This window comes from Psammomys obesus, unplaced genomic scaffold, assembly GCF_907164565.1.
Source record: "Psammomys obesus unplaced genomic scaffold, mPsaObe1.curated_primary_1811, whole genome shotgun sequence".
Lineage (NCBI taxonomy): Eukaryota > Metazoa > Chordata > Mammalia > Rodentia > Muridae > Psammomys > Psammomys obesus.
The window spans coordinates 1,988,750-2,014,646 of record NW_026596155.1 but is presented as its reverse complement, the minus strand read 5'-3'; the positions used below and the strand labels follow the sequence as shown (position 1 = coordinate 2,014,646).

Sequence of the window (25,897 nt, the reverse complement as noted above, 5' to 3'; positions counted from 1 at the left end):
ACTTGAAGAGTCTAGTCATATTGATTATATTAATATTATATATTAATATAAAAGAAATATTCAACTTATATTTTCCCTTGCTTTGAGTCCCCCCCCCTTTTTTTGTAACTATAAGATCAAGTGCTACTTGTCATATTTTGGCTTTCATAAAACTATTCCTTCTTCCTGGTATAAAGAAGCCAACTTCCTCTCTCTTTTTCCATTCAGAGAACACCTCAATGTTTGGTCCTAGTCAACGGATAGTTTCAGTTCCTTGTTTGTTCACAGGCTTAGATTAGAATCCCCTCTCCTTCCCATGGGTGATTGATTAGCTGTTACTGCTTCAGTTTCTGTACTGAGAGGATGTCTAGGGCTGCCCCAGGTGATAGGTAATGCCTGTCGGGAGCTGGAGGCACCACCGGACGCCCACCTGCATCTGTCAACACTTTCCCACCTCCGCCATCAGGAAGGCCATCCAAATCTCTTCACGAGAAAGCACGCTCTCTTCACAAATATTAAATACACAACACGAAATATACAGTATTAGATATATAGCAGACAAAATGGGAACACTTAAAGAGGTGATGTCTTTATAGTTTCCATATGATTAAGTCATTTTTATTTTTTATAAAAGTAATCACATAAATAATTCGGATGACAACATAAGATGGAGATTGAGGTTTATGATGTATTCAAATATTTACATATATTTTTATAATTGTCCGTTCTCTGACACTTAAACAATTTAATTTCAAATAATCAGGCAATGGGGTCTTTTTTGTTTCCTTGGGAAGGGAGCTGCAGATTTAGAAAGCTGTTACCCTAGAGTCCATTTTAGACTTCTCATCCTTAACTGAAGTTCTTTATTCCACTCCCCTTGGTTTCTTCGCAGATGTTTTCAGGGACTGTTTATAGCTAACAGTGATTACAGGAGAGAGCATTCAGCGAAAACATAGTAATTTACTTTTCTCAATAATGTCTGAAATCCGGTGTCTCATTAAATGACTGCATTTGAACGAGGTTCAGATGGGAAAATCTGGCATGGGGTCCTTGCATGAGCATCTAGCAATGTCAGATGGTTTAGGACTCTTGAACGGTGCTCTTGGTAATTGTTTATTTACATATTTTTAAACTTTATTTTATGTGTATGGATGTTTTGCCTGTATGTATGCCTATGTACGACATGCACGCCTGGTTCCCACGGTGGCCAGAAAGAGGGCTTCAAACCTCCTGGAGCTGGAGTTACAGGTGGGAGTGAACCATCACACGGGTGTTTCGAAGCAAACCCTGGTCCTCTGCAAGAGCAGCAAGTTCTCTTAACTGTTGAGCCATTTCTTTAGTCCCTCTCAGAATTCCTGAAACTATGGGGTCAATTGTAGTATACAATAGGGATTGGCTTATTCTTTCATTCTTTGTCAATTTACCATTTATTTATTTAATCTTCGAGTGTTTACTGAATGACGGCTGCTGTAGCGGGTCCCAGAGTACTCAGTCTGTGAACATGTGCCCACCAGTGGTACAGGCTTTGTGTAGAGTGATATGGTCGCACATGAGGAGAGCTTTAAATCAGGGTGATACGTCTGCCCCAGAGATGCTCTCAGACAGACTGGAAACAAAGAAATTGGCCTCAAAGCAGTGAGGAAAGCAAGTGTGAAAACATAAGGACCATGCAGTTATTGTAATATATAAGATCTCTTTCTGACAACAAATCCAGGCTTCTGAAATCCATCTCAGTGCTGAAACAACCTCTATTAAATGCTTTTCAGTTTAGGTCCCAAGTACTTACTCTTTGATTTGTTCATCACCCAAAGAAATGATGTAGTGGAGTGTGGTGTCAGAAAGGGAAATATTTCACTCTGTAGTTTTCTTTAGTTAGCATGTTATCATCTTCTTCTTGAAACATGCTTGTAAATCTAAGTCTTACATCTTTTCTTGTTCACTTTTCTGGGTAACTGAGTATATTTGCAAAGCCTTCTCGGCATCCAAACTCTTGTGTTAATTGATCTTAAGCCACGTGATCCATTTTCATCCTTTTCTAGTTTCATACTTTTGGCAGTTTGGGGTCTCAGGAGGTATTCATGCATCACCACAGGGCTATCTATCTGAGAGCTGCTTCCCGCCCCCTCTGCTCCACACACTGCATAGCAACACAGGGTGCTAACATGTGAGATGGGACACGGATGGACATGAGAGACAAAGACAAAACAAGGGAAGGTAAAATAAGGCAGTATGATGGCTACGGCGGGGAATGCAGGACAGGAGCAAGACACGCAAGTGGATCCTCTGGGAAAGTTGCCAGTTGAATGGAGACTCAGATGAGGAAGAGTTGGCCAGCCATGCAAAGCCACTGGGGCAGGATTCTGGGAAAGGTATGTGGGATCATACAGGACCTTCTGGGCCAGGCCAGATATTTTGGATTTAACTCTGAGTATAAATGAGCAACTGTTGGCACAGCATAAGCCTTACAATATCATGATCGGTTTTCTAAAAGAAAATCCTACTGTCATGCATTGAGTGTATAATATCATTGCAGGAAGAATGAATTCAGGGAGAAAATAAAAGTCAGCATACTAATTTAGGAAGAGGACTGAGAGGTCTCAAGTTGTACTGGGTCTTGTGTAGAACTTGAAGGTCTTGCTGTATCTCCATGTACTTACCTTTATATGAAGATGAGTGTGTTTCTGTTTGTGTGTGTAAAAGGGGGTGAAGGGAGGGGATTCTGTTTAGGGTTTAAATACACAGGCACATTACACTAAGTACATGGAGATACAGCAGCTCACCTTTTGTGTCTTGAAGGACAGGAAGCTGAGAGCTTCATTGGACTGAGCTTCTCTCATAATAAAAATTTGCTGTTTTTAGAATTATCCAGGCAGAGCTACATTAGCTTCTTCTGAAGTTGACAAGGAACCTCAGTGACCGAATCCCTCCCTTGAGGACCTGCTTAAAGGGATCCACCACCTCCCTGAACTGCCACACAGAGCTAAGTTTCCAGCACACTCAAACCAGGGTGCAGGAAGTGGGGCTCAGGAGGCAGGGTAGGGAAGGGAATAGAGTTAAGGATAAGCCGGCTTTCGTCTGAGGCAGTGGGGAAGCTCTGGTGTGCTGATTACGGCACAGGGTGGGCCTGACAGTCATGACTCCCCTGTGAGAATCCGGACACCTCCCACGCTGATCTCCTCAGAAGAACCTGTCCACTCCTCCTCCCCTGAAGACGCAACCTTCCCTCTTTACTCACATGTAGGCCAGCTAAATGCAAGGAGGCCGACTTGTTGCTCCCTCACGGTTAGCCACTGGCTAAAATTTTCATGTAGATTAGACTGGGGAGAACGTTCTAGAAGATTCCTTTAGTGAAGGCCATGCTCTGGGAAGGAAGTGGTGAAAAGTAGTGACCATCCGACCGACATTTGGGGGTTTTGGGGAGGGGTTACACTTGAGATGTTTAGATCTGCACAATACCACAGATGTGGTGGTTTAAATCATGGTTCCACCCTCAGTTCTAGAGACCTCCAAGTTTCCCATGTTGGGATTCTGCCCAGGTAGGTTTCTTTCTGAAGCCTCTTTGCTGGTGGGCAGTGGTTACCTTCCGTGTGTACACATAAACCTGCTTTGTATAAACGCAGAGAAGAGTAAAGAAGCTCTCTGCTGTATCTTCCTAGGGGTAATAAATCCCCCAGAGCAGAGTTTGCTCAGGAGACCTCATGGAATTCCACAAAGCCTTGTCTTTGCTGTTCCGCTGGAGATTAGGACTTCAACATACAAAGCAGGGAGGGGCTGGCTAAATCTTTGGTCCATGACTCATAAGAGAATTCTACATGGAGCACCAGTTCTGTTACCATGCACATCTTTTAGGCAGGGTGAATTTTGAGTAGAAGTTTTTGTAGGTACATTGGTGTTCCTCTCCCTCTGCTAGGAGACTAGTCTAGTTAGAGGGTGTCCTCTGCAGTCTCTATGGCCTCTGCTGCTAGGAGTCTCTGCTTGAGGCCCCCTCAAATCCTCCCAGGAGCCTACCCTGACTTAGGTCTCCAGCTTGTCACAGAGAGACCCCACCCTCAGTTTCTCTTTTCTCTCACCCTTCAGTTCTCTCACCCTTGCTCTCCCCAGGTCTGATCTCTACCCTCTTATCTCTCTGTGTTTCCTCTCCTACCTTCTTCCCTCTCTTCACCCATTACTTCTGTCTATTCTGCTTCCCCTTCTGAGGGAGATTTGAGCATCCTCCCTTGGATCCTCATTACTTATCTTCTCAGGGTCTGTGCATTGTTGTATGTTTATCCTATACTTTATAGCTTTATAGTGAGTACGCACCATGCATGTTTTTCTGAATATGGGTTATTTCAGGTAACCTAGGTGATCTTTACTAGTTCCATCCATTTTCCTGCAAATTTCATGATATTCTTGTTTTTAATAGCTGAGTGGTATTCCATTGTGTAGATATACCACAGTTTCGTTATCTATTCTTTGGTTGAGGGACATATAGGTTGTTTCCAGGTTCTGGCCATTATAAATAAAGCTGCTATGAACAGCTTTGAGCAAGTGTCCTTGTTGTGTGGTAGAGCATCTTTTGGGTATATACCCAGGAATGGTAAAGCTGGGTCTTGAGGTAGAACTATTCCCAGTTTTCTGAGAAAGCACCAGATTAATTTCCAAAGTGATTGTATAAGTTTGCATTCCCACCAGCAGTGGAGGAGTGTTTGTTCCCCTTTCTCCACATCCTCTCCAGCATGTGTTGTCATTTGAGTTTTTGATCTTGTGACAGGTGTAAGATGGAATCTCAGGGTCGTTTTGATTTGCATTTCCCTAGTGGCTAAGGAGTTGAACATTTCTTTAAGTGCGTCTCAGCCATTTGAGATTTCTTCTGTTGAAAGTTCTCTGTTTAGCTCTGTGCCCCATTTTTTTTTAATAATTGTGTTGTTTTGTTTGTTGGTGTTTAATTTCTTCAGTTCTTTATATATTTAGGATATCAGGCCTTTGTCAGATGCGGGATTGGTGAAGATTTTTTTTCCCAATCTGTAGACTGTCATTTCGTTCTATTGATAGTGTCCTTGGCCTTACAAAAGTTTTTCAGTTTCAGCAGGTTCCATTTATTAATTGTTGCTCTTAGAGCCTGTGCTATGGGTGTTATGTTCAGGAAATTGTCTCCTGTGCCAAGTGCAAGGCTCTTCCCCACTTGCTCTTCTAACAGATTTAGTGTATCTGGTGTTATGCTGAGGTTTTTTGATCCACTTGGACTTGAGTTTTATGCAGGGTGATAGTACGGATATATTTGCATTTTTATACATGTAGACATCCAATTAGACCAGCACCATTTGTTGAAGATGCTGTCTTTTTTTTTCCATTGTATGGTTTTTGCTCCTTTGTCAAAAATCAAGTGTCCATGTCCTTTGTTCCATTAAAAGGCCATATCTGCAGACATCTGTGTATATGTTTTCCAGTGGCATGACCCTGAGCATTAAACAAAACACCAACAGATATGTTGCCTTTAAGTGAGTTTATTCTTTAGAGAAAAGGCCCAGATTTTTACGCCTTTCAACCACCATACATCTGAACATATGTATGCACTTTGCTCATGTGTGTCCACAGATGCATGCTTGCACCATGTCAGCGACTTCTAAGTTTTTCTGTGTGTTTATAATGTGAACTGTATAGACAGGCTATGAGTTGGATGGTGGAAATCTAACCAATAAGATATTCATGACATGTTTGACAAAGTAGCATGTTAGCAACACCAACAAAACAAAGTGATTTTTGTTTCTGTTGTTTTTTAGAAAATAAGAGCAGAATGCAGTTAAATAGTGGACATTTGTGATCTCCTGTTATGTGCAGTGGAATATCCTCCTATAAAGAAGTTTAGTTCTCATGCCTTCCCTCTCTCTGAAAATAGTGACTATTGGCTGTGACCGAAGTTACTCTGGAAAGCCCCCTCCCCCAATCACCTTGCAAAATACATTGTTTTGCCAACATTGCCAACTTTTAACTCTCTTTGCCAGAATATAACAGAGACTGTCTGACCCACAGTAACCATTTGTTTGTGCTGAGGGTCTGTGAGGCACGGGATCACCGACATTCAGACTCTTGAGATCCTGGTTTCACCATTTGCTGCCTATCTCATTACAACAGCCTGGCCACACCCCAGAGGCTGCAGAACCTCCACTCCACACAGCTGCGGCCCTCCTGTGTGAGCGAGCGGAGAGCAGGCATCCCTGTGTGATTGCTTGTCCTCCTCGAGAATTCTCTTTCCCCTTCTCCTGTACTTCCTCTCCTTCCTTGCCTCCCACTACTTATATTTTCCCGGACATGTGTAGCTGAATCTTTGCAGCCAAGTTGAGCTATGTTACAACTCTGTGGCATCTGGCGTCCTATTTATATGCAGTTTTGTAAATGTATCCTCTGTTGGAATGAAGTCACCAACACGGCATGTGTGCTCCATGAGTCTGGAGAATTCTGTTAGGAGAATGAGTTCCCTTCTGATCATACTGCATGACCCTGGGATCCTAGTTCCTTGGCTTGCAAAATATCACTACGTGAGTAGATGCAAAACCATCTGCCCCTGAGCAACAATCGACAGTTACACACAGTAACTAAACGATGGAGCGTCCTCTGTCATAACGTATCAAAGCTGCCATCATCAGAGTCACAGTCGCCATCGTCAGAGCTTTTCCTGAGAGTCATATGAAAACGCCAGGTTAATTTTTCAGGTTAATTGGTCTTTAGTCTGGGATCCCCATGTCTTTACACTGTTGTAGGACTTACTGTGCTTGTGATGCTGCTCAGTGGGGAAGTTGGTGATCCTTTTCCTTGACTCATGCCCTGCTCAGCTGCAATGTCCTGACCGTGAGGGAAAGACTCTGGCCAGCGGAAATCCAGTTGTGCTCTGGGAATGGGAACTTAGAAACCACACGTGCCTGATGCTAAACCAGGAGCGGTGTCTGTATTTACTACCGGGGCTAGAAACGGAAACTTTCAGGGTTATGATTTATTTGAGGTTTGTTGCTGCTGCTATTATTGTTTTGTTTTTTAAAGGGTATTCAAGGTTATTCAAGTGTTATTATTGTGACTGCATGCTAACTGAAATCTAACATGTCAAAGGAAAAACAAAACAAAAAAGACCCAAATTCCTAAAGTACGCAACTGCCACTAAGGCGTTAAGTACCGGGAAAAAGAACCTCCACGACCCTCGTACAGATTCTGCTCTGGTTGCTACAGTGTGCTGCTTAGATTTTTGTCAGTTTGACACAAGCTAGAGAGAGCCATGTGGGAAGAGACGATGCCTCCAACAGGCTGGTCTACAGATAAGCCTGTGGGACCTTTTCTTGGTGGGTGACAGATATGGGGGTCGGGGGTCCAGCTCACTGTGGGAAGTGCTGCTACTGGGCAGGGCTCTTGTCTTGTCCAGTAAAGCAGGCCGAGCAAGCCAGCAAGCAGCATTCCTCCACAGCCTTTTCCTTAGTTCCTGCCTCCAAAGGTTCTTTCTTGAGTCCCTGACCTAACTTCCTTCAGTAACCGACTGTGATGAGGACATGGAGGGCAATCCCCCAACATACAAGATGATCACTGTTTCTTTTCTTTTCTTTTCTTTTTTCTCACGGGGGGGGGGAACAAAACAAAAAACAAAAACAAACAAACCAACAAATAAAAAAACTGGAACGCATACCACCTTCCTTCCCTCCATTCAGTAGATGAGAGCTGAGTACCCAGAACAAACTATAAAAGGCACTGGTAGGCTGTGGTCGACAGACCATGACCTTGACATCATGAAGCTCATGATCTCTTTGGGAGTCAGCTTGTGACAGACAACAGAAACAAACAAACAAACAACATTCCCATAAGAAAAACAAACAGAAATCCATAAGATAACTAGCAATTCGGAGAACTGTTAGAAAGATGGGTGAAGGGTCAGAATTGGGTAACGGAGAATATGAAGAGCTGAACTAATTCATGGGGTGATTCCAGGCAGCCACTAGAGGAGATGGATTTCAGACTGAGATTCAGGTGAAAGGCTGTGCAAAGAGCCAGAGGCGGGACAGTCTGGAGAGAGGTCAACATAAGTCAAGACTGCAGGCATGAAAGGAGCCTGGGCGTTTCCAAAGAACCTGCTGTGGTTATTGTGCGTGTATTGGGGCGAGACTGGAGGAGGTGTCTGGGGGTCAGGCTCTAGAGCTTAGTAGGTGCCTGGTAGTTTCAGAGGCTGGGGACCATGAGGAGACTGGATTTTGAAATACATAGAATGCAAAGTTAATAAAATTTGTAACTATAGAAGTCTTATCCAATGTGAATGTTTGAAAGCTCTCAGGAGCTGCTTTTAGAAGAATGAAGTTTGATAAGCACGTGTCCATGTTGATTTGCAGTAGAAGCAAGCATGACCAGCCACAGGAGAACTGCCTTCTCAGCAGCGGTGACAGAAACCCAGTAGACAAGTTTGAAGGATGTGGGGAATTCTTTTCCTTTGAGTATGCACATATTTGATGTTTGGGGTCAAGGGAGGACTGAGTATCAATAATCAATGTTGGTACTGATTTTCCTATCAGTGTATCATACAGTATGGTCAGCTTTGAGAACATCAGGTTTTGAGGAGAGCTAATGTCACTGTGAGGCGCCCAACATAAGACCCTAATGCAGCATCGGTCACCTCAGCAAACACTGGCTGTCCTTCAGCCTTAGCAGGTAGAAGTAGCACAGGTGTGGGGGAACGCTGGAGACCTGACACTCTACAGTTATGGAGTTGAGGCGATGAATGATTTCAGAGTACTGGAATGACCCACAGTCAGAAATGATCTAGCCCTTCCTCTTTATTTTAGAGAAGGGTTTGACTCTGTTTCTCCAGATGTCTCTTGTTGGCTATTTGCAGGACTTGAGTTTGTGCTTTGTTTTGCTTTTCTTCCACACAGCAACAGGCATGACATTCTTTCCCCCTAGGTGTATAATAAATCATTTTCATTTGTTTTAAGAATGTAATTAGCCTTGCTGAGGTGATGTATTATGAAGTCATGAAACTAGCTGTGGTTTTTCTAGGAGTTTGGTGGGCAACGCTTCCCCTGGCTTTAGTCACACTTACAAGCAACAGATGCAAGAAGGGCCATAAACTATGTTCTAAAACACACGCACACGCGCACACACACACACACACTTTCCACCAAGGCAGAAAGAGTGGAAACAGAGGAAATTAGTCGCTGTGTGTTTTTATATTATTGATGGTAGCTTGCTAATTACATTGGAAGTCTTTAGAGGCAGTCTTTTCTTAAGTTACGAAAATGCATTAAATTGAGAGAGTAAGGATAAAAAGGGGCCGTAAAGAAAGATTTTGTTTGGCTGTAATCTATTGTAGGTGTGTGTGTGTGCGTGTGCGCGCATGTGTGTGTGGTGTGTTGGAATGTTTATTTTATGGGCTTATTTAACTTTACAAGTTGTTTGATCAAAGAATAAATAAATGATGAAAAAAATTGTATATTTTGGAACAGTTTAAATACCAGAAGACAAAAAAAGTATTATTTAGAGTGGTCTAAATGAGCATTATATATATATATATGTGTGTGTGTGTGTGTGTGTGTGTGTGTACATGCACTGTATATACACACATATATGCAATATATCTATTGTATATATATATATGTATATGTATATATATATACAATATATATGTATATACATATATATATATACTGTTCACGTGGAATGCAGGTCCATGCTTCTTTTTACTAGGTCAAATGCTGTGGATGAAAGGGGTTGGAAGTTACTGCCCTCCAGGCATAACACATTTACAGCAAACAAATAGCAGGCATGATCCATCTGCAAACAGAAGTACACACAGGAAGAGAATGAGCCTGAGTCAGCTGTCTCTGCCATGGGCACGCCCATGGAGGGGAAGGCTTCAGTATGCTCCACAGAGAGGAAAGGTAGCACGAGCAGAACTTCAGCATAGAAAGGGTACCTGTCAATACTGAATGAGTTTGAGAATATGCCAGTGACTCAAGTGAAGTCTAACGTAGCTTAAAGGAATGCTTGAAGGAAGGATTGAGAATATCAGATGGTTGAAGTGACCAAAATAAAAAGATTAGAACCTAAGTCCAGATTCATTGCTGCAAACTAAGTTTGAGAATTACACTGAAAGAGCTCAAGGAGCCCAGCCAAGAGAGGGGTCGAACAGGGTTGGAGGAGTTGGATCCCTTACTACAGGGGAAGAGACACAGATGAACAAAGCTAGCAAAAACACCGTGAAATACTTTGTGATTGGGACCCTGGACACAACACATGGTTGAGAAGTTAGTAATGAAAGTTGAGGTCAGGTACAAATCAGAATTATTAAAACAAAGGCAGACATGAAAATGCCTTAATAAGAATAGTCTGTGTTGCATGTTAATTCTGTGTTTAGGTCCTCATGCAAAGACTAGGGATGAGTGACTCCTCCCTACTTCCTAAATGAATGCTTAGAAATAAACACTACCAAGAAACACTGGAGGAAGCCTTTGAGATAGAATAAAACAATCTCTTAATTCTTAACCATGTTTTCTGGGCTCTAGTTCCATGTATAAAACCTGGCTCCCAAAAGCCCACTTCCTGCCCACATCCTGTCCATTACCTGCCCATTTTCTGCCCACCTCATACTCACTTCCTGCTCACCTCCTGTCCACTACCTGCCCACTTCTGCCTATTTCCTGCTCACATTCTGCCTACTTTCTGCCCACCCCCCTCCCACCTCATGCCTACCCTTGTGTTTCTACAACAGCAGCCTGGCTTCCTGAAAGTGTGCTGATTCTCCATCCCTGTGGCTCATTTCCTTGCTTCCTATAAAGTAAATACTCTTGGGCTCCTTTTGCATGCAGCCTGAAATGGTGCTTAATGTGTCCTGGATTTTAACTAGTCCCTTATTCCTGAGCCTGTGGGGAAAGGGAAATCCAACTAGCCATCAAAGCTTTTTGTTGTTGTTTGTTTTGGTTTCTTGTTTTCTCCTAAACTTTCTCAGCTGCACAGATTCCAGGCAGAGAAAACCCTCCCGCAGAAACTCTGGAGGAAGCAGAGAACAACATCTTAAGAGTTTTACATGTGCAAACCAAACATCTTCCATTGAAGTTTTAAAAATAGTCCCTTAAGCTTTAACATGTGTGGGAACAGTGCTTGCTCAGGTAACCACAGGCCAGGCCTGCACACACAGGCCCCTCGGCACTGCAGAGCAGGCACACAAGCCGATATGCTGAAAGCTCAGGTTTTATTGCTCGTTCCTCTAGAACTTCCCATTCTGTAGCTCTACTCAGGAAGAAAGGGTTCTCAGCCCCTTGCTGTGAAGCTCTCTTGAGGCAGGCAAGTACACTGGCTCTCTCTCCCTTTGGGCAAACCATTGGCAGGTCTGTGATCAGCTTCTAGAAATCCAGTCAGTAAACTGATACACGTTTTATCATCTCTCTTTCTCTCCTTAAGAATAGTGGTGACAGAACATCTTATTCCTTTTCCTTTTCTTTGTTTCTAAACAGGCAAATCAATCAGCTTGAAAATGGAGGAAAACAATGACTCCACGGAAAGCTACCAGGGCCAAGGGCGGCAGAATGCCACCAAGTGTGGGTGGCTGAGGAAGCAAGGCGGCTTCGTCAAGACCTGGCATACCCGCTGGTTTGTGCTCAAGGGGGATCAGCTTTACTATTTCAAAGATGAAGAAGAAACCAAGCCCTTGGTAAGTAGGGACGAAATCCCTGCAGGCTTGAGAGATCCGATCAGCTTGTGTACACTGAGGGGGTCTCAGTCTTCCTGCTCCATCTTTTCACAGGCCTCTACTCTGCTTCTTTTCCAGGGTTTCCTTAGACTTCGACATTATGGACTAGCTGATTGAGACTCAGAGGCAAATTATAGTTGTCTAATGTTAATTTCAAGTTTTACTAAAGGGACAGAATGTCTGAATTCCTCAGGCAAATTTACTTCATGGGAAAATATTAGTGGGCTTCTACAAGGAGACAGAGCTCATAGCCAAGGCACCTTTTCTTAGGAATAAGTTGAAAATCTATATTTTGAGGGAAACTGCATACACAGCTGTACTCCTTTGGGGACAGTTTCTGTGTTTCTCTGTGGTTCCTTAGTGGTCATTTATTTCCTTATGTTCTTAGCCACAAGTTTCAAGACTGTAACAAAAGGAGAAGTGCTTGAGTTTTCTTAGCTGTGGTCATTGCTTACCAACAGAAGAGAGAAACGGAGAGAGGAGTCATTCCCTTGCCTTTTCTTCATCTACATGTAGGGGGTATGGAAATGAGAGAAGAAATATTTGATATAGGCTTGCATAAACATTCCCAATAGCATGTTCTTAAGGCTGCTTCCTCTCATGTTGAAAGGTCAAGGTCTTAATTAGAAATTTGAGTCAGAACTCAGCTTCAATACTTTAAGTTCATGAAGCATGATAATTTCACAGGATTCTCATTTCTGGAATTCAATTACATAAAAACACTCTAAGTTCATACTGTAAACCCCAGTCATTTATTTGAGACTGCTACTGGATTTTGAGTATTTGCCAAAGTTAAGGCTTCAAATCACTGTCTTATAGAATACTTACTGTTTATATAACTATATTTATCTATCTACATATGCACACACATGTATACATACCTATTGGTACTGCTTATATCACACATATTTAAGGATGGTCACTTGAGACTGGACAACCTGTATGGAAACTCATCCCTGAAAAAACTGATTTTCCCTTGCTCAGGTGGTGAGCACCTGTAGCTCTTCATCTGGGAGTGGGACCTGATGGAGGTTCCCCACATCCACACTGTCATATCAGCTGGTGTTGCCATGATGTGGGTCTTATTCAGATAACCATATCTTTGAGATTTTATGGATATGGTTTCCAGAAGAAAAGGTCATGTATTTGGGAGGAGGGGCCAGAGTGAAACAGATGCAGTGCTCATGTGTGAATTTCCCTCCCCCCAAATTAAAAATCACATTATCAATAAAAATTTATTACCTATATTGTGTATGTATGTATGTATCTATCCTTTATTCTTTTCTTATACATCACATCCCAACTGCAGTTTCCCTATCCTTCCCTCTCTTCCAGATCCACTTCCCCTCTATTTCTCTTCAAATAAGAGCAGGCCCCCTCAGGAATATGATCTGAACACAGCATAACATATTACAACAAGACTAGCCACAAACCCTTCAGGCTGGACAAGGCAACCCAGTAGGAGAAAAAGGGTCCCAAGAGCAGACAAAAGATGTAGAGGCAGCCCCTGTCCTTGCACGGTAAAGAGTCCCACAAGAACACCCAGCTACACAGCCATGACACGTATGCAGAAGACCTAGCACAGCTCTATGCAGGGTCTCTGATTGTTAATCCCTTTGAGCCCTGCTTAGTTGATTATTCTCTTAGTGTCCTTCATCCCTCTGACTCCTGAAATCCTTCCCCCCACCTTCTCTTCTACAGGGTTCCCCTGTTTAGACGTGGGTCTTTGCATCTGCTCTGAATAAATGCTGGCTTCTCTAATAACAACTGGGCTAGGCACCGGTCTATGAGTATTTATATTATCTATTATCTCATGGAAAACTTAAAATAACAGCATGATTTTTATATTTTCCTATGATTATTACTATTAGTCCTATTTTTTTTTTAACATGAAGAAGACACGGTTTAGGATGCGGCTTGCCCTAAGTAAAGTGAAAATGTCTCCATGATCTAATCTAGCTGTGTAAGGGTTCCGGTAGCCTGGGTTAGATACCTCTGAGCCAAAGAATAAGAGTGCTTCATACTGGTGACGCGACAGTGGGGTATATTTTCAGATCTGTCATTTGACTTGCACTGGAAAACCAGTGCCACATGTGGGGATCATTATACCAGATGAACAAACTGTGGCTATGCTGTGCCTTTTCTTATGTCACTCTTCAGGGTTCCTTCTTGTTGCCTAGCTTGTTTTATACTGTGTACTGTTCATATTAAGACATTGTCTTGAATATAGAGTCATTTCCCCCCAAATTTTTGGGAGAGTTACATTAATATATAAACAGTAGAATGTGGAGGAGCTAGCATGGAGACCCTCAAAGGGAGGATCATGTTGAATTTAACTGAAATATGGGAGAAAGACAATGTTTGAGTTCATGGTTGCTTATCTGACATAACATTGGCTGTTCTAGGTAGCCAGAAGGGGTTCAAATGAAGTGGCTTCTTATGGAATTTTCCATGATGGCTGTAAGTCAGTAGGAGAGCAAGCAGAGAACACACTAGTATATGAGTGGAGAACTTGAAGTAGACTGAACAAAGGTTGGGATTTTCTATGACACTGTGTCTTTCCTTAATGAGGGTGACTTCAGTACACCAAGCATGAGGCTATTGTTTCTCAAACTTGTGAATTATAGATGTTAGAGAAAGTGAACTTAAACCCTAGTTTGAGGAATTCTTCCCTAAAGTGATCAAAGAAGATATTGTCATGTCACCTGTGCTATGCTCCTGTGTGCCATTACTCATATATTCAGTAGTTCAGTTACTTTTATTTAAAATATTGGAAATATAATTAAGATAATATAAAAATGCTACTAGTTAATTCCTATGAAAACCCACCTTAAATTAAAATTACTGTAGTTTGTAATACCTCTAAGAAAATATTGTTCTGTTACTAATATTAAATTCAGTATCCAAGTGGGATACTGTAATAGGAACAGGGACTGTCTCTGACATGAACTGACTGGCCTGCTCTTTAATTACCTCCCCCTGAGGGGGAAGCAGCATTACCAGGCCACTGAAGAAGACAACGCAGCCACTCCTGATGAGACCTAATTCACTAGGATCAGAAGGAAGGAAAAGAAGTCCTCCCTTATCAGTAGACTTGGGGAGGGGCATGCATGCAGAGGGTGGAGGAAGGGAGGGATTGGGACAGGAGGAGGGAGGGAACCACAGGGGGGATAAAAAGTGAATAAAGTGTAATTATTAGTAAAGAAAAAAAAGAACAGAAAAAAGAGGGGTCAAAAAAAGGGATTTATAGACTTATAACTTAAATTAATAAAATAGGGCTAATATGTTCTAAAGCAGTGTTAATTCTTTCACAAGTCAAACATCCTCTATCCACTATACTTTATAAAAATGTTAAAAAATTTTTCTTATAACTTTATTTGTTGAGGACTTGAAATTAATAAAGCAATTAGGTAATGGGGAATATGACACCGTAGTTTTTAATTTCAAACATTTAGACTAATGTTTAAACATTAAACATGTAAAAATCCAGCCATTTCTAAGCCAGAGAGTTATCACTAACTTATATATCTATTCAGAGGATATTTTAACCTATAAATGGATTAATTCCTTTCTTTGCAGAACATTGTTGAAATTTTGTTGAAAATTTTATATATAAGAAGCATATTGGAATCATTTCCCTTCCCCTGACTCCTTGCAACTTTTCCTTGTACCACCACCTCCTCAAATTCATGGCTTCTTATTTAATAATTATCATTATGTGTACACACTCATACAGGTAAACTCATAAATACCACCTGCTGAGTCCATTTAGTGTTGCTCATATGTTTATGTGCTCCGTTCTGCCCTCTTGGGACACGATAACCTATCAGGGACTTATTCCTGGGAAAGACTGATCGTACCTCTCCCAGCAGTAATTAATTGCCTTTAGTTTTTCATCTACACTTGGAGCCTTGCAAAGATTTCCCCGTTCACACTAGAATGTCATTTGGTGTTTCAGTTTTTCAGGTCTTGTTTAGAGTTTAAGGGTACACTTCCTTGTCATACATAGTAGTCTCTCTTTCCTAGTAGATACCCTGATCCTCTGACTCATCCTTCCTATTCCTTCTGTGATGTCCCCTTAGTTATGGAGGTAGGATTTGAGTTGTACATGAATCAACTGGAGTTGAACACCCTATGGCCATTTGTTCTCTGCATTTTGACTAGTTGTATCTTTCCTGTCAGTTTCTTTCATAAGGGGTGAGGGCTACATTTAACTGAGGGCAAAGAGTAAGTGTTTAGAGTGCACTAAGAAATTATATGGATTCAGGGAAGTGGCAGGAGGAGGTTCTCTGGGGTCTTGGCCTTACCAGCTATGGGTGCTGGTCTAGCATGTCAGCCATGATTTCCCTCCTTGAGCTGACCTTAAGTCCACTATGGCAAATGTTGGTTACCACCAGGAAGTAAGTGCCACTATTGTACTTTTCAGACTATCTTGCTCTTCTGGTCCCTGTTGTGGTTCATAGGTGTTACAGTTGGGTAAGACTATTTGTCGCTTTTCTTCCTTGTTATCTTGCATAGTGGGGCCAGGCCTATTCTCTTCCATACTGTTATCCCAACTCATAATTATAAGTCTGTTTACAAAATGAAGGGATGAAGGGTAAATGACATTAAAAACATCTTTTGGAGATCTACAATAAGGTTTTGCTTAAAAAAAAAAATGAACCCGTGGCCTTATGCCTGATAGGCAAGTGTTCTACCACAGAACTAAATGCCCAGTTCACTCAACTCTCTTGATACCCACCTTCCTCCTCTTTCTCTTTCTCCTTCTTTCTCTCTCTCACACACACTTGCACATACACATGACACATGCACACACACAATACACATTCAGGCACAGACATATGCACACACATACACACATGCTTATATACACACATACAGACACACACTTGCACACATATACAAACACTTACACCCACACACACACACACACACACACACACACACACACACACACACTTGAAATGGAGTTTCCTTAGTTGCCTAGATTGGCTTTGAATTCACCCCAGAGCTCAGGTAGGTCTTGATCTTGTAATCTTCCTGCCTCAGCTTCCTAAGTAGCTGGGATTACAGACTTGTGTCTCCAGGACCAATTTACAATAGGTTTTAAAGGCACATTTCACACTAAAACAATAGCAGTTTTGTGCTTGTAAGTGTGGAAAGAGGGCAAGAATGATAGATGGGGTCATGGTGAAAAGGGATCTGTGTTTTAGGCTGAGGCTGGATTTCTTTGTGATTAGTGGGAAGCAATTTCCAGACAAACCACACACCACTCTCTTGGAGAGGAATTGCAAGAGCCATTTCTTAATATGTTGAAAGTTAGTGATATAACTTTCTCAGCTGGGGTTTCCTTCCATCCGCGTCTTTAACTTCATCTCTCTAAGAACTTGATATGTATCTAAATTAGTACATCACATACTTGATTACATGGATTTAGCATCATTTTTCCTACTCTTCTTCAAATTGCGCTCGGCTTCCCAGATACTCAGCCCCTGTCCAGGTTGGAGGACTTGAGATGGCTCAGCACCACTTCTGTGTTTCCTCATTAGAGTAGTTTCCTTGTTATAGTAGTTTCCTTGTTGAAGGTGAACTTGCCCCAGGTTCACCATTTTCTAAGGGTGATTGACAGCAGCCTTACAGCTCCAACCAAGGCTCTCCCATGGTGAGTTAGAAGCTTGCCTCAAAAGAAATAACTTACCTTATTCAACTTAAAAAATACATGCAACTTACTATCTTTATTATATGCTACTTTGTAAAGAATGGATAATCAACCTCTCAATTTAGTCCATCAGGATGAAAATGTTGAGAAACCCCCGGCTATAAGTGAGTGCACAATGCAAGAACACACTTTAGTCACAGACATTTGAAAACTCTGCAGCTGAGGGAAAAACACAGAAAAGTGGTTCATGTGTGTATTTATGCCTCCACCATTTTATCATTCATCGGCTACTGCCATCAGTATTTTATATATTTTTCCAGATTTTCAAAGTTAGTTCCTATTTTCATTTCAACCTTTCAACAAAGTGATATTTTTATATGGATAAAAAATAAAAAACAAACTAACTATACAGAAGATTATAAAAATATTTTCCTTCATTGTATACTCTTAACTTTGGGATAATCATTTTAAAGGGTGTTTTGAATGGACTTAAATCAAACTCATGGAAATATTCATTTGGTCATCTTTCATTTATAATTATGAGGGGGCTAGAGAGATGACTCAAGGGTTAAGAACATTTGTTGTTTTTCTAAAGGAAGCAGGTTCAGTTCCCAATACCCACATGGCAGGTTACAACTGTAATGCCATTCCCAAGGGAACTAGGAATAATTTGGTACAAATACATACATGCAGGCAAAATACTAATACACATAAAATTTAAAAACTGTAAAAAAAATATGATCAATGGCCGAGGCTTTACTATAGCTATCATAGCATGAAGGAAGGATTTGACATGGTATTATTATTTTTAAAAATAAGGCAATGGTATGGCAATGTCAGTGTTCTCATGGGACAATTTACTTACTTTCTCTTGAAGTGTACTATAACTTAAATAAACGGCCTTGGGCTGTGCTGGTGAGTTCCTCCAATACACCTCTAAGCTAGGAGAGCAGTGGGGAGCATCGATTTTTAGAATCTGGTCTGAGACTTCTGAGCAAATGGCTAAAAGCCAGACAAGCACCAACCTAATTAATACAGTTTAGACTTTCCACCAGAGATATTGATCTTAGTGTTCAGGGAATGTTTTTTTCTGGGTATGATGAAGATGACACTGTATTAGGTCACAATGGATTTTCCTAACTCAGAGCACAAAATGTTGTTGAGGGCTGTAACCCGAGGGCTGACCTCGGGGTGTGCAGAATTGATTGCTGATTAAAGAATGAGGTCTAATTTTATAAAGTTAATGAAACTCACAAGTTCAGGAAATGGAGAAACCTCACAGGCACTTGCTGTTCCCTGTTACAAGACAGGAATGAGAAGAAACCAAAACCACAGTTAGTGCCTAATGTATAAATACTGCAAATATAAAATTGAATTTCACTCTCAAATCTAAGACAGGCTTATGTCTCCAGGAGTGTTTAGGGATTCTTTGGAATTTCATAGAAATCATTTATCAAGAGATAGGACATGCGATTAATTCAAATTATTTTATTCCAATGTTCAGTGATTTCTCATTGCTTGTCTCTATGCAGCAAAGTAAGTATACAAAGTTTTTACCTAAAACAAAAAGACTTGGGAGTAAGACTCTTTCTGTTGAACTTTAGCTAACTGCTGACACATTGTGACACACTGTGAAATGGCTAATTAGTTTAAGCTTTAATGAACTTGCCTGCACAATGAGATCATGGTCACGTTCCTTATGAAGTTACTGTGAGTGTTACATGATACTAATATACACATGGTCTTAGAGAAAAGGCTGAGAAGCGGCAAAGCAATGAGAGAATTTACGTGGATGATCTCAAGATGTAATCACACACCATAAACAGAAAATAAAGACCAACTGTCCATCCATATGTGAGTTTTCTTCTCAGATGATATCCAAGAAACTAATGTCACTGATCATTTCTAATCTCAATCCATAGGTTTCTAGCATCCATACAGACCTTCTGTAGAAAATGGAATGTACAAGGAAAGAGAGAAAGAGATGGGGCATGGAGCAAAGGAGGAAAGAAGAGAGAGTGAGAGCGAGCGAGGGAGAGCCTTTAAAAGTAGCAGGCCACTTACTCCTTTCTTGGGTAAAATCAGAACAACTGAGAGAAATCTGCTTCATGTAGCACTTTAGACACTCAAGCTGCCAGTTATTTCACAGTTTTTAACTTTGCATCCAAATTCAACATGGCATCCTTCCCCCCAAGCCATCCAGGAAAAGGGATATAAAAGGGTTGTTGCATAGCTGGATTAAGTGTCATTGTTCACAGGCTCTTAGATGCAATGGATCACTATAGTAGTTACTTTGCTGTTGCTAAGATAAAATATCACAACTGCATAACTAAGAGAAGAAAGGGTTTACTCTAGCTTACAGTGCCAGAGAAAGGACTGAGAATACCCCTGGGTGCCTGGAGGATATCTGACAAAGGCCACAGGACTTTGAGATTAAGATAAATGGTTGAGCAGAGGATTACCGCATGAGGACTTCCTTCCTCTTAAGAGTCTGTAAGTTGGTTTCATCCACTCTAGGCATTTGCCTGGCAAGCAGTTGACTTCAGTTGTTCTGTGTACAGGTTCTAGAATCATAGTGCCTTAATTCACATGAAGCTCACCCAGTGGCTACAGGCCTTGGATAAGCTATTAATTGTCATACTTTGTCATGGTCATCTGTAAAAATTTGCCTCACAGACTGTGAGCTACATGAAGTGTTTCAGGATGTAACACAGTAAGATACCTAGTCTCATTAAGCACTTGACATTTATTAGCTATTGTACTAGTGCTACCACCACCATCATCATCATCATTACCACCACCATCACCATCATCATCATCGCCACCACCACCATCACCATCATTATCATCGCCACCATCATCATCATAACCGTCACCTTCTCCCTTATCACCATCATCATCATCATCATCATCATCATCATCATCATCATCATCATCATCACTGATAGCATCTCTGACAGAGTACCCTGACAGAGTGGAGAAATTAGGACACCTTATTTATTGTCCAATGAAGAAAATAATTTGATGATCAGTCTACCTTAGCTTCACAAAGACTTTCTTGGTGATGGTCATGCTGATTTCCAAGCAGTGGCTGACTTGACTTGATTTGTAACCTGTGTTGTCAACATTGAAATTGCAAGAACACTTCCAGCAAAAGCAGTGCTCATGACTACAGTCTTTTCTCTCTGTTTAAATAATTTTGGGGTTCCTTCAGAGTTGCTGAAAATGGCACTGGTGGCATCCAAAAATACTTAAGGGAACCTCCTTGCAAAATCTCAAGAAAGCAAGCCCTGGTTTTCTAGTGTTCTGTAACCCAGATTTTCCGGCACCAGCCTGGTGGGAAATTCCTTGGGGTCTGCTGCCTCCACTCATCATGGCTGAAAGCTCTTGTGTTCATAATGCAAGTCAACATATGGAACCAGATGGTCCATATTTTCACTGTCTCATTAGCGGAGACTTTAGCACTTTACATTATGGCACTGGCAGAGAAGAGGAGTGAGAGCAGGAAGTGAGAGGGTGGGAATTTCATTTGAACATTTATATTTTGGATGCTGACAACAGTGTCTTGTGAGGGTTGATTTCCTCCTGGCATAAAATATTTCACAGCCATTTGTTACCTCTTCTCTTTGAGGTTTCTTTTGTCAGTTGATCCACCTGGCTTTTGCTTTATCCTGTTTAAATCCAGCCTCCATCTATTTTCCCAGAACTATTACTGCATGTTCCTTAATGTGGGAACTTTTAATCAGAGCGAACCACATAAATTAGAAATTTGAAAACAGCTTGTTTACTTTTTATGTATGTGAGAAAAACCTGAAAGCAGAAATTCTTATTCTCATATTCTGAATTTTGGGGTATAATGTGTTGTGTACTTTTGTGGCTTATCCACATCATAGAATATATTTGTACCTTACTTTTGCTTGATGATATGTTACATGCTGCACTTTTTAATTTGTCAGGTGATGGGTATTTGAGTGCTTTTCTTCTGAGCTACTATAAATAATATAGTTATGAACATTTCCATACAGCATTTGTGTGTGATCATACGATTTTATTTCCCTTAGGAGTGGAGTTGACAATCGTATGTACAAACCTAAGGAATGACACTGGTAATTTTCAATTGTTAACTTTTAATTTTTAAAATTCAAGTCTCCCATTCAGTTTAACCTTCATCTGTGTCCCTTCATACCCACCGCAGCATGTGTCTCAAACAGCGTGTTGTTGATGGGGCTTCAGTTTAGTAGAAAGGCAGCTATGTCTGTCTGTCTGTCTGTCTGTCTGTCTGTCTGTCTGTCTCTCTCTTATGTGTATTGTGCAAGAGAGAGTATGTGTCAGTGTGCATATGTACATGTATGTGAGCGTGTGTGTATGTGTGCGTGTGTGTATGAGAGAGAGAGAAAAATAGAAGAAGGGAAGGAGAGTGAATGAGGAGGAAGAGGGGGAGAAGGAAAAAGAAGGGGAGAGGACCATCTCTTTGGAGTCTCTTTCACTGGGCCTGGAAGGGAGAGGAGCATAGGAGAGCAAGGCCACATGTTTTTTTCTGGCTCTCACCTTCCTTTGTTGGACTTGTGGCTGGTGACCACTCTCCCAGCTGCTTTGATCTTTGAAGCTGGGCATGACTCTATATCTGGCTGTCTGTTTTACTTTATAGCCTGATATGGCAAGCATACTCACCTTCTGGCTTCTGGCTTCCAGGATGCCATCACCAAAGGCCTGACTTCCCATCATTTCACTAACTTGCTGGGGTACCATGTGCTAGAACCTTTTGTTCCTCTGTATCTTGCACTAATTCATCCATCTATGTCCCACGTATGGGGCAAACATCCCAAGCACGTGACTGACAGAGGTACAAGTCACAGGTGTGCCTTGGCACTCCTTGACTGCAGTGGCCACATCTTCTTTAGATGTTTTGTCCTTGGTGTGACTGTGAGGCTGGCTATGGCAGTGGTGTGAGACTAAACCAGATCCCAGTCCGGGGTCTCCTCTCCTAAAATTGTGGAACTCTCGGAATCTCTCCATGTCTGATTTTTAGATTCTAGCAACCAGTGTAGCACAAAGTGTAATTCTTATTCAGGAGCATGTTCACAAAGATTGTGTGATACTTTTAGATTGTAAAAGTTATTACGCATAAAGAAAATGTTTGAGTTTTACCCATCCAGATAAGTGTGAGCAGCAATCCCTCATGAACTGACTATTGTTGCGCTGTCAAAATCTATCATATGTTTGATTTCTTGAGATCAAACATATTAACTTGAAACAGTATTCTGTTTATGGATCATACCCTTACATTAGGCCCACATACAATTTTTCATAATTGAGCATTTTAAATACTAAATATATTATACTACTTATCAATTTTATTTTAATTTATGCTACTTTAAAAATTATTTATTTATTCATTTATTAGTTTATTCACTTTGTATCCCAGCTGTAGCCCCCTCTCTTATTCCTTCCCAATCCTACCCTCACTCCTTCTTCTCCTCCCATACCCTTCCCATAGTCCACTGATAGGGGAGGTCCTCCTCCCCTTCCATCTGACCCTAGACTATCAGATCCCATCATGACTGGCTTCTTTGTCCTCTTCTGTGGCCTGGTAAGGCTGCCCCACCCCCAGGGGGAGGTGATCAAAGAGCCTTCCACTGAGTCCATGTCAGAGACAGTTCCTGTTCCCATTACTAGGGTACCCACTTGGACACTGAGGTGCCATGGGCTACATCTGTGCAGGAGTTCTAGGTTATCTCCATGCATCATAGTCTTTGATTGGAGTATCAGTCTCAGAAAGGTCCCCTGTGCCCAGATATCTTTTGGTTCTGTTGCTCTCCTTGTGGAGCTCCTGTTCCCTTCAGGTCTTTCCATCTCCTGCTACTTTTTTCTTTTAACTTGCCTTTCCTTTCTATGCCATAGTTACTGGAAAAGATTTACATAGTCATCCTTTTGTAGAGCATTCCTTAGCTTATCTTTATGAATACTCAGACCCTTAATTCAACAACTTCTTTGACTATGCAACTAAATACACTCGAAAAATATGCTAAAGTTTTAAGCTCAATTTAACATCTGCCGGACCAGTCACAAGGGGGTGCCTAGGACAAGGCACTGAGCCTGCAGTTCTGGGGTCATGGTCTACATGTCTGTTCCGTGTGTGTCATCTCGGCCTGGCTTGAAGTGCGCAGCACTGTTTGAATAAAGAAGTGTTGCCCTTAGTTAGCTATGCCACTTAATATTCATAACTTTCTGCAGTGATGGCAGGGAACACCAGCATATCAGCAAGTAAGATTCTAACGCCTTGTTCAGGCAGCCTTGCACGGCCAAGATGCTCTGTCTCTTTTGAAATGTTTTCCTAGATGTTGTTTTCTGATGCTGTGACTTACATCTTCTGCAGAGTTTAAAGGAGGCATTTTGCATGTGTCTTCCGCTCTTTTAAATAACAGCGCTGTGATGGCTGAAGGCACACTACTCTGGCACCCGTGACGCCTGTCACCTTCTGGCCCCCTTTCTTCTGTATTTCCTTGTTTTAATGCAAAGATGAAGTTTCTTGGGCTTCATGTTTAAGTTCACTCCCAGCCTTCTGTACCTTTTGCTTACTATCGCATTTGATATTGTTTTCTAAAAATTAAATGATTGTGATTCTTGCAGAAAAACTATTTCCCAAACCTGGTCTGTAAAATTGTGGAGTAAAAACTACTTGGAATTAGTCCCTCTACCTTTTTTTGGAGGGGGGGGGTATTAAGTAGCATTTTCATTTCCTACCCACATAGATTTTGTAAGTATTCTCAGTTAGGTGAATTTTGACTAGGTCTTGCTAAAGGCAGTTCTAGCCATCAGCACAAATAGTGACATCATTGCTTGTCTTGAAGAGTCAGTCTTAAATTTTTCCTGGTTAAACTGTTGCACCTCACATACAGTTCTATTAAAGAGACAGGATTTATTTTAAATTTTGGCTTTCTTCTTGTTAGTTCTGCTTTTGGATATTTTAAAGGGGGAATAAAGCCAAACCAAACCAAACCAAACCAAACCAAACCAAACCAAACCAAACCAAACCAAACCAAACAACAACCTCTGAAGTTCTTTCTATCTGAGAAGTTAGAAATCTTGGTTGGGTTTTTAAACCTTAGACTGGTTTGTTATTGGATGTTCTAACAATTAATCAGTTTTTTGAGAATGTATAGGTCCAGAGGAATCACTGAAGAGACTGCAGCTTCCTGTCACTATCCATAAAGTTTTAAATGCCATTCATTGGAGCATGTATGGATCTTTGGAAATTGAACTGAAACCTTTTGACATACCTAATGTGTTTCACAGTGTCTTTATTCGATGGAGAGAATAATTTGTAGACACTACATTGGCTGTCGTTCTAAGTTAATATTTCTTCAGTTGTCAAACACCTCAGCAGAAATTTCACTTTGCAAGGCCCTGTGTTCAATCACAAGTGTGGAGAGAGGGCATTTGTTTTGTTTTCTTTTCCTCCATTTTTCTGTTTATATTCGAGACTGGGGAATGGGTCTCAAAATGTCACACCCAAGGACTTTTATTCTGAGGCATGCTCGATGTTGTTGCTTTTCCAACACTCATTTTTGCATGTCTTTGTGGATGTCCCAGATTTTTACTGTAAAATATATTAGTAATCTTCAGCTTATATTCAGCTTTGAATATATGGGGTTTTTTTTAGAATGATAACTGAAATGTGTTCCATCTGTCATTGGAGATGGAATCTAAAGGAAACCTCCCATTGTAGCTTGTACCCCCCGGGGATGTAATAACGACAATGACATTGTCTATAAACTGCGACATTGACTGAACAGTTGAATATGTTCTCAGTACTGGCCAATTTATTATTCCATTAGTTCTCATGGTGCTTTCCAAAGAAATTGATAAAACCAGGTAGGACAGTAAAAATTAAAACAAAATAAATAAGCCATGAAGAAAAGCAAAAGTTTTCTGGGGGTGTGCAGGACTCGTCTTGTGCAAAGAGGTTTCTGAGTAGCTCTTTTGTGAAATGATAAAGGAGAGAGCCAGATATCGAGGTAGAAAAGTTGGAATACAGCTGTCAGTAAGGCATGGTGAAGACCCCTGTTTACAAAAAAAAAAAAAAAAAAATAATGATCACAAATTAAAGGCACCATGTTAGCAGCTTGTAATTCTCATGTGCACTGAGAGAGTTCAGGAGATGCATTTCTAGCTTATGAGGAGCATGCCTGATCCAACCTGCTAACACAGAGTTCTGAGAGTCATTAAATGAACCTGTAACCTCTCTGTAGGCATTCATAGTCATAGATAGTTCTTGTTTCACTGTTTTACCTTATGCCAGTCTGATCCATTGACACCAGCAGGAGCCTATGTTTCATTTCTGGCCACCTTTACCTTTCATACAGGGCTGAGAGTTCATGGACCAAAGCATATGTGATGGGTATGTGTCCCACACAAGACAGGGATGCTAGTGTCCTGCAGCTGATGACTACACCTAAAAGGCTGGTAATGAAATAGGCGTGGCTCATTGTTCGGTATACCTTTGTTTTCTTTTGATATTTATTTATTTATTTATTTATTTATTTATTTATTTATTTATTTAT

At 41.1% G+C, this 25,897-nt stretch overlaps 1 protein-coding gene across 3 annotated transcripts in view; it reads left to right on the top strand.

The window, feature by feature from the left end:
* Positions 1 to 25,897, top strand: part of Arhgap24 (Rho GTPase activating protein 24) — a 636,889-nt gene that overhangs the window by 279,726 nt on the left and 331,266 nt on the right. For all 3 annotated transcript variants that reach the window (XM_055594596.1, XM_055594597.1, XM_055594595.1), the window contains exon 2: positions 11,439 to 11,635. In XM_055594596.1, coding sequence (XP_055450571.1) covers positions 11,459 to 11,635 — 177 coding nt within the window. In that variant the 5' untranslated portion in view covers positions 11,439 to 11,458. The remainder of the gene's footprint in view (positions 1 to 11,438; positions 11,636 to 25,897) is intronic.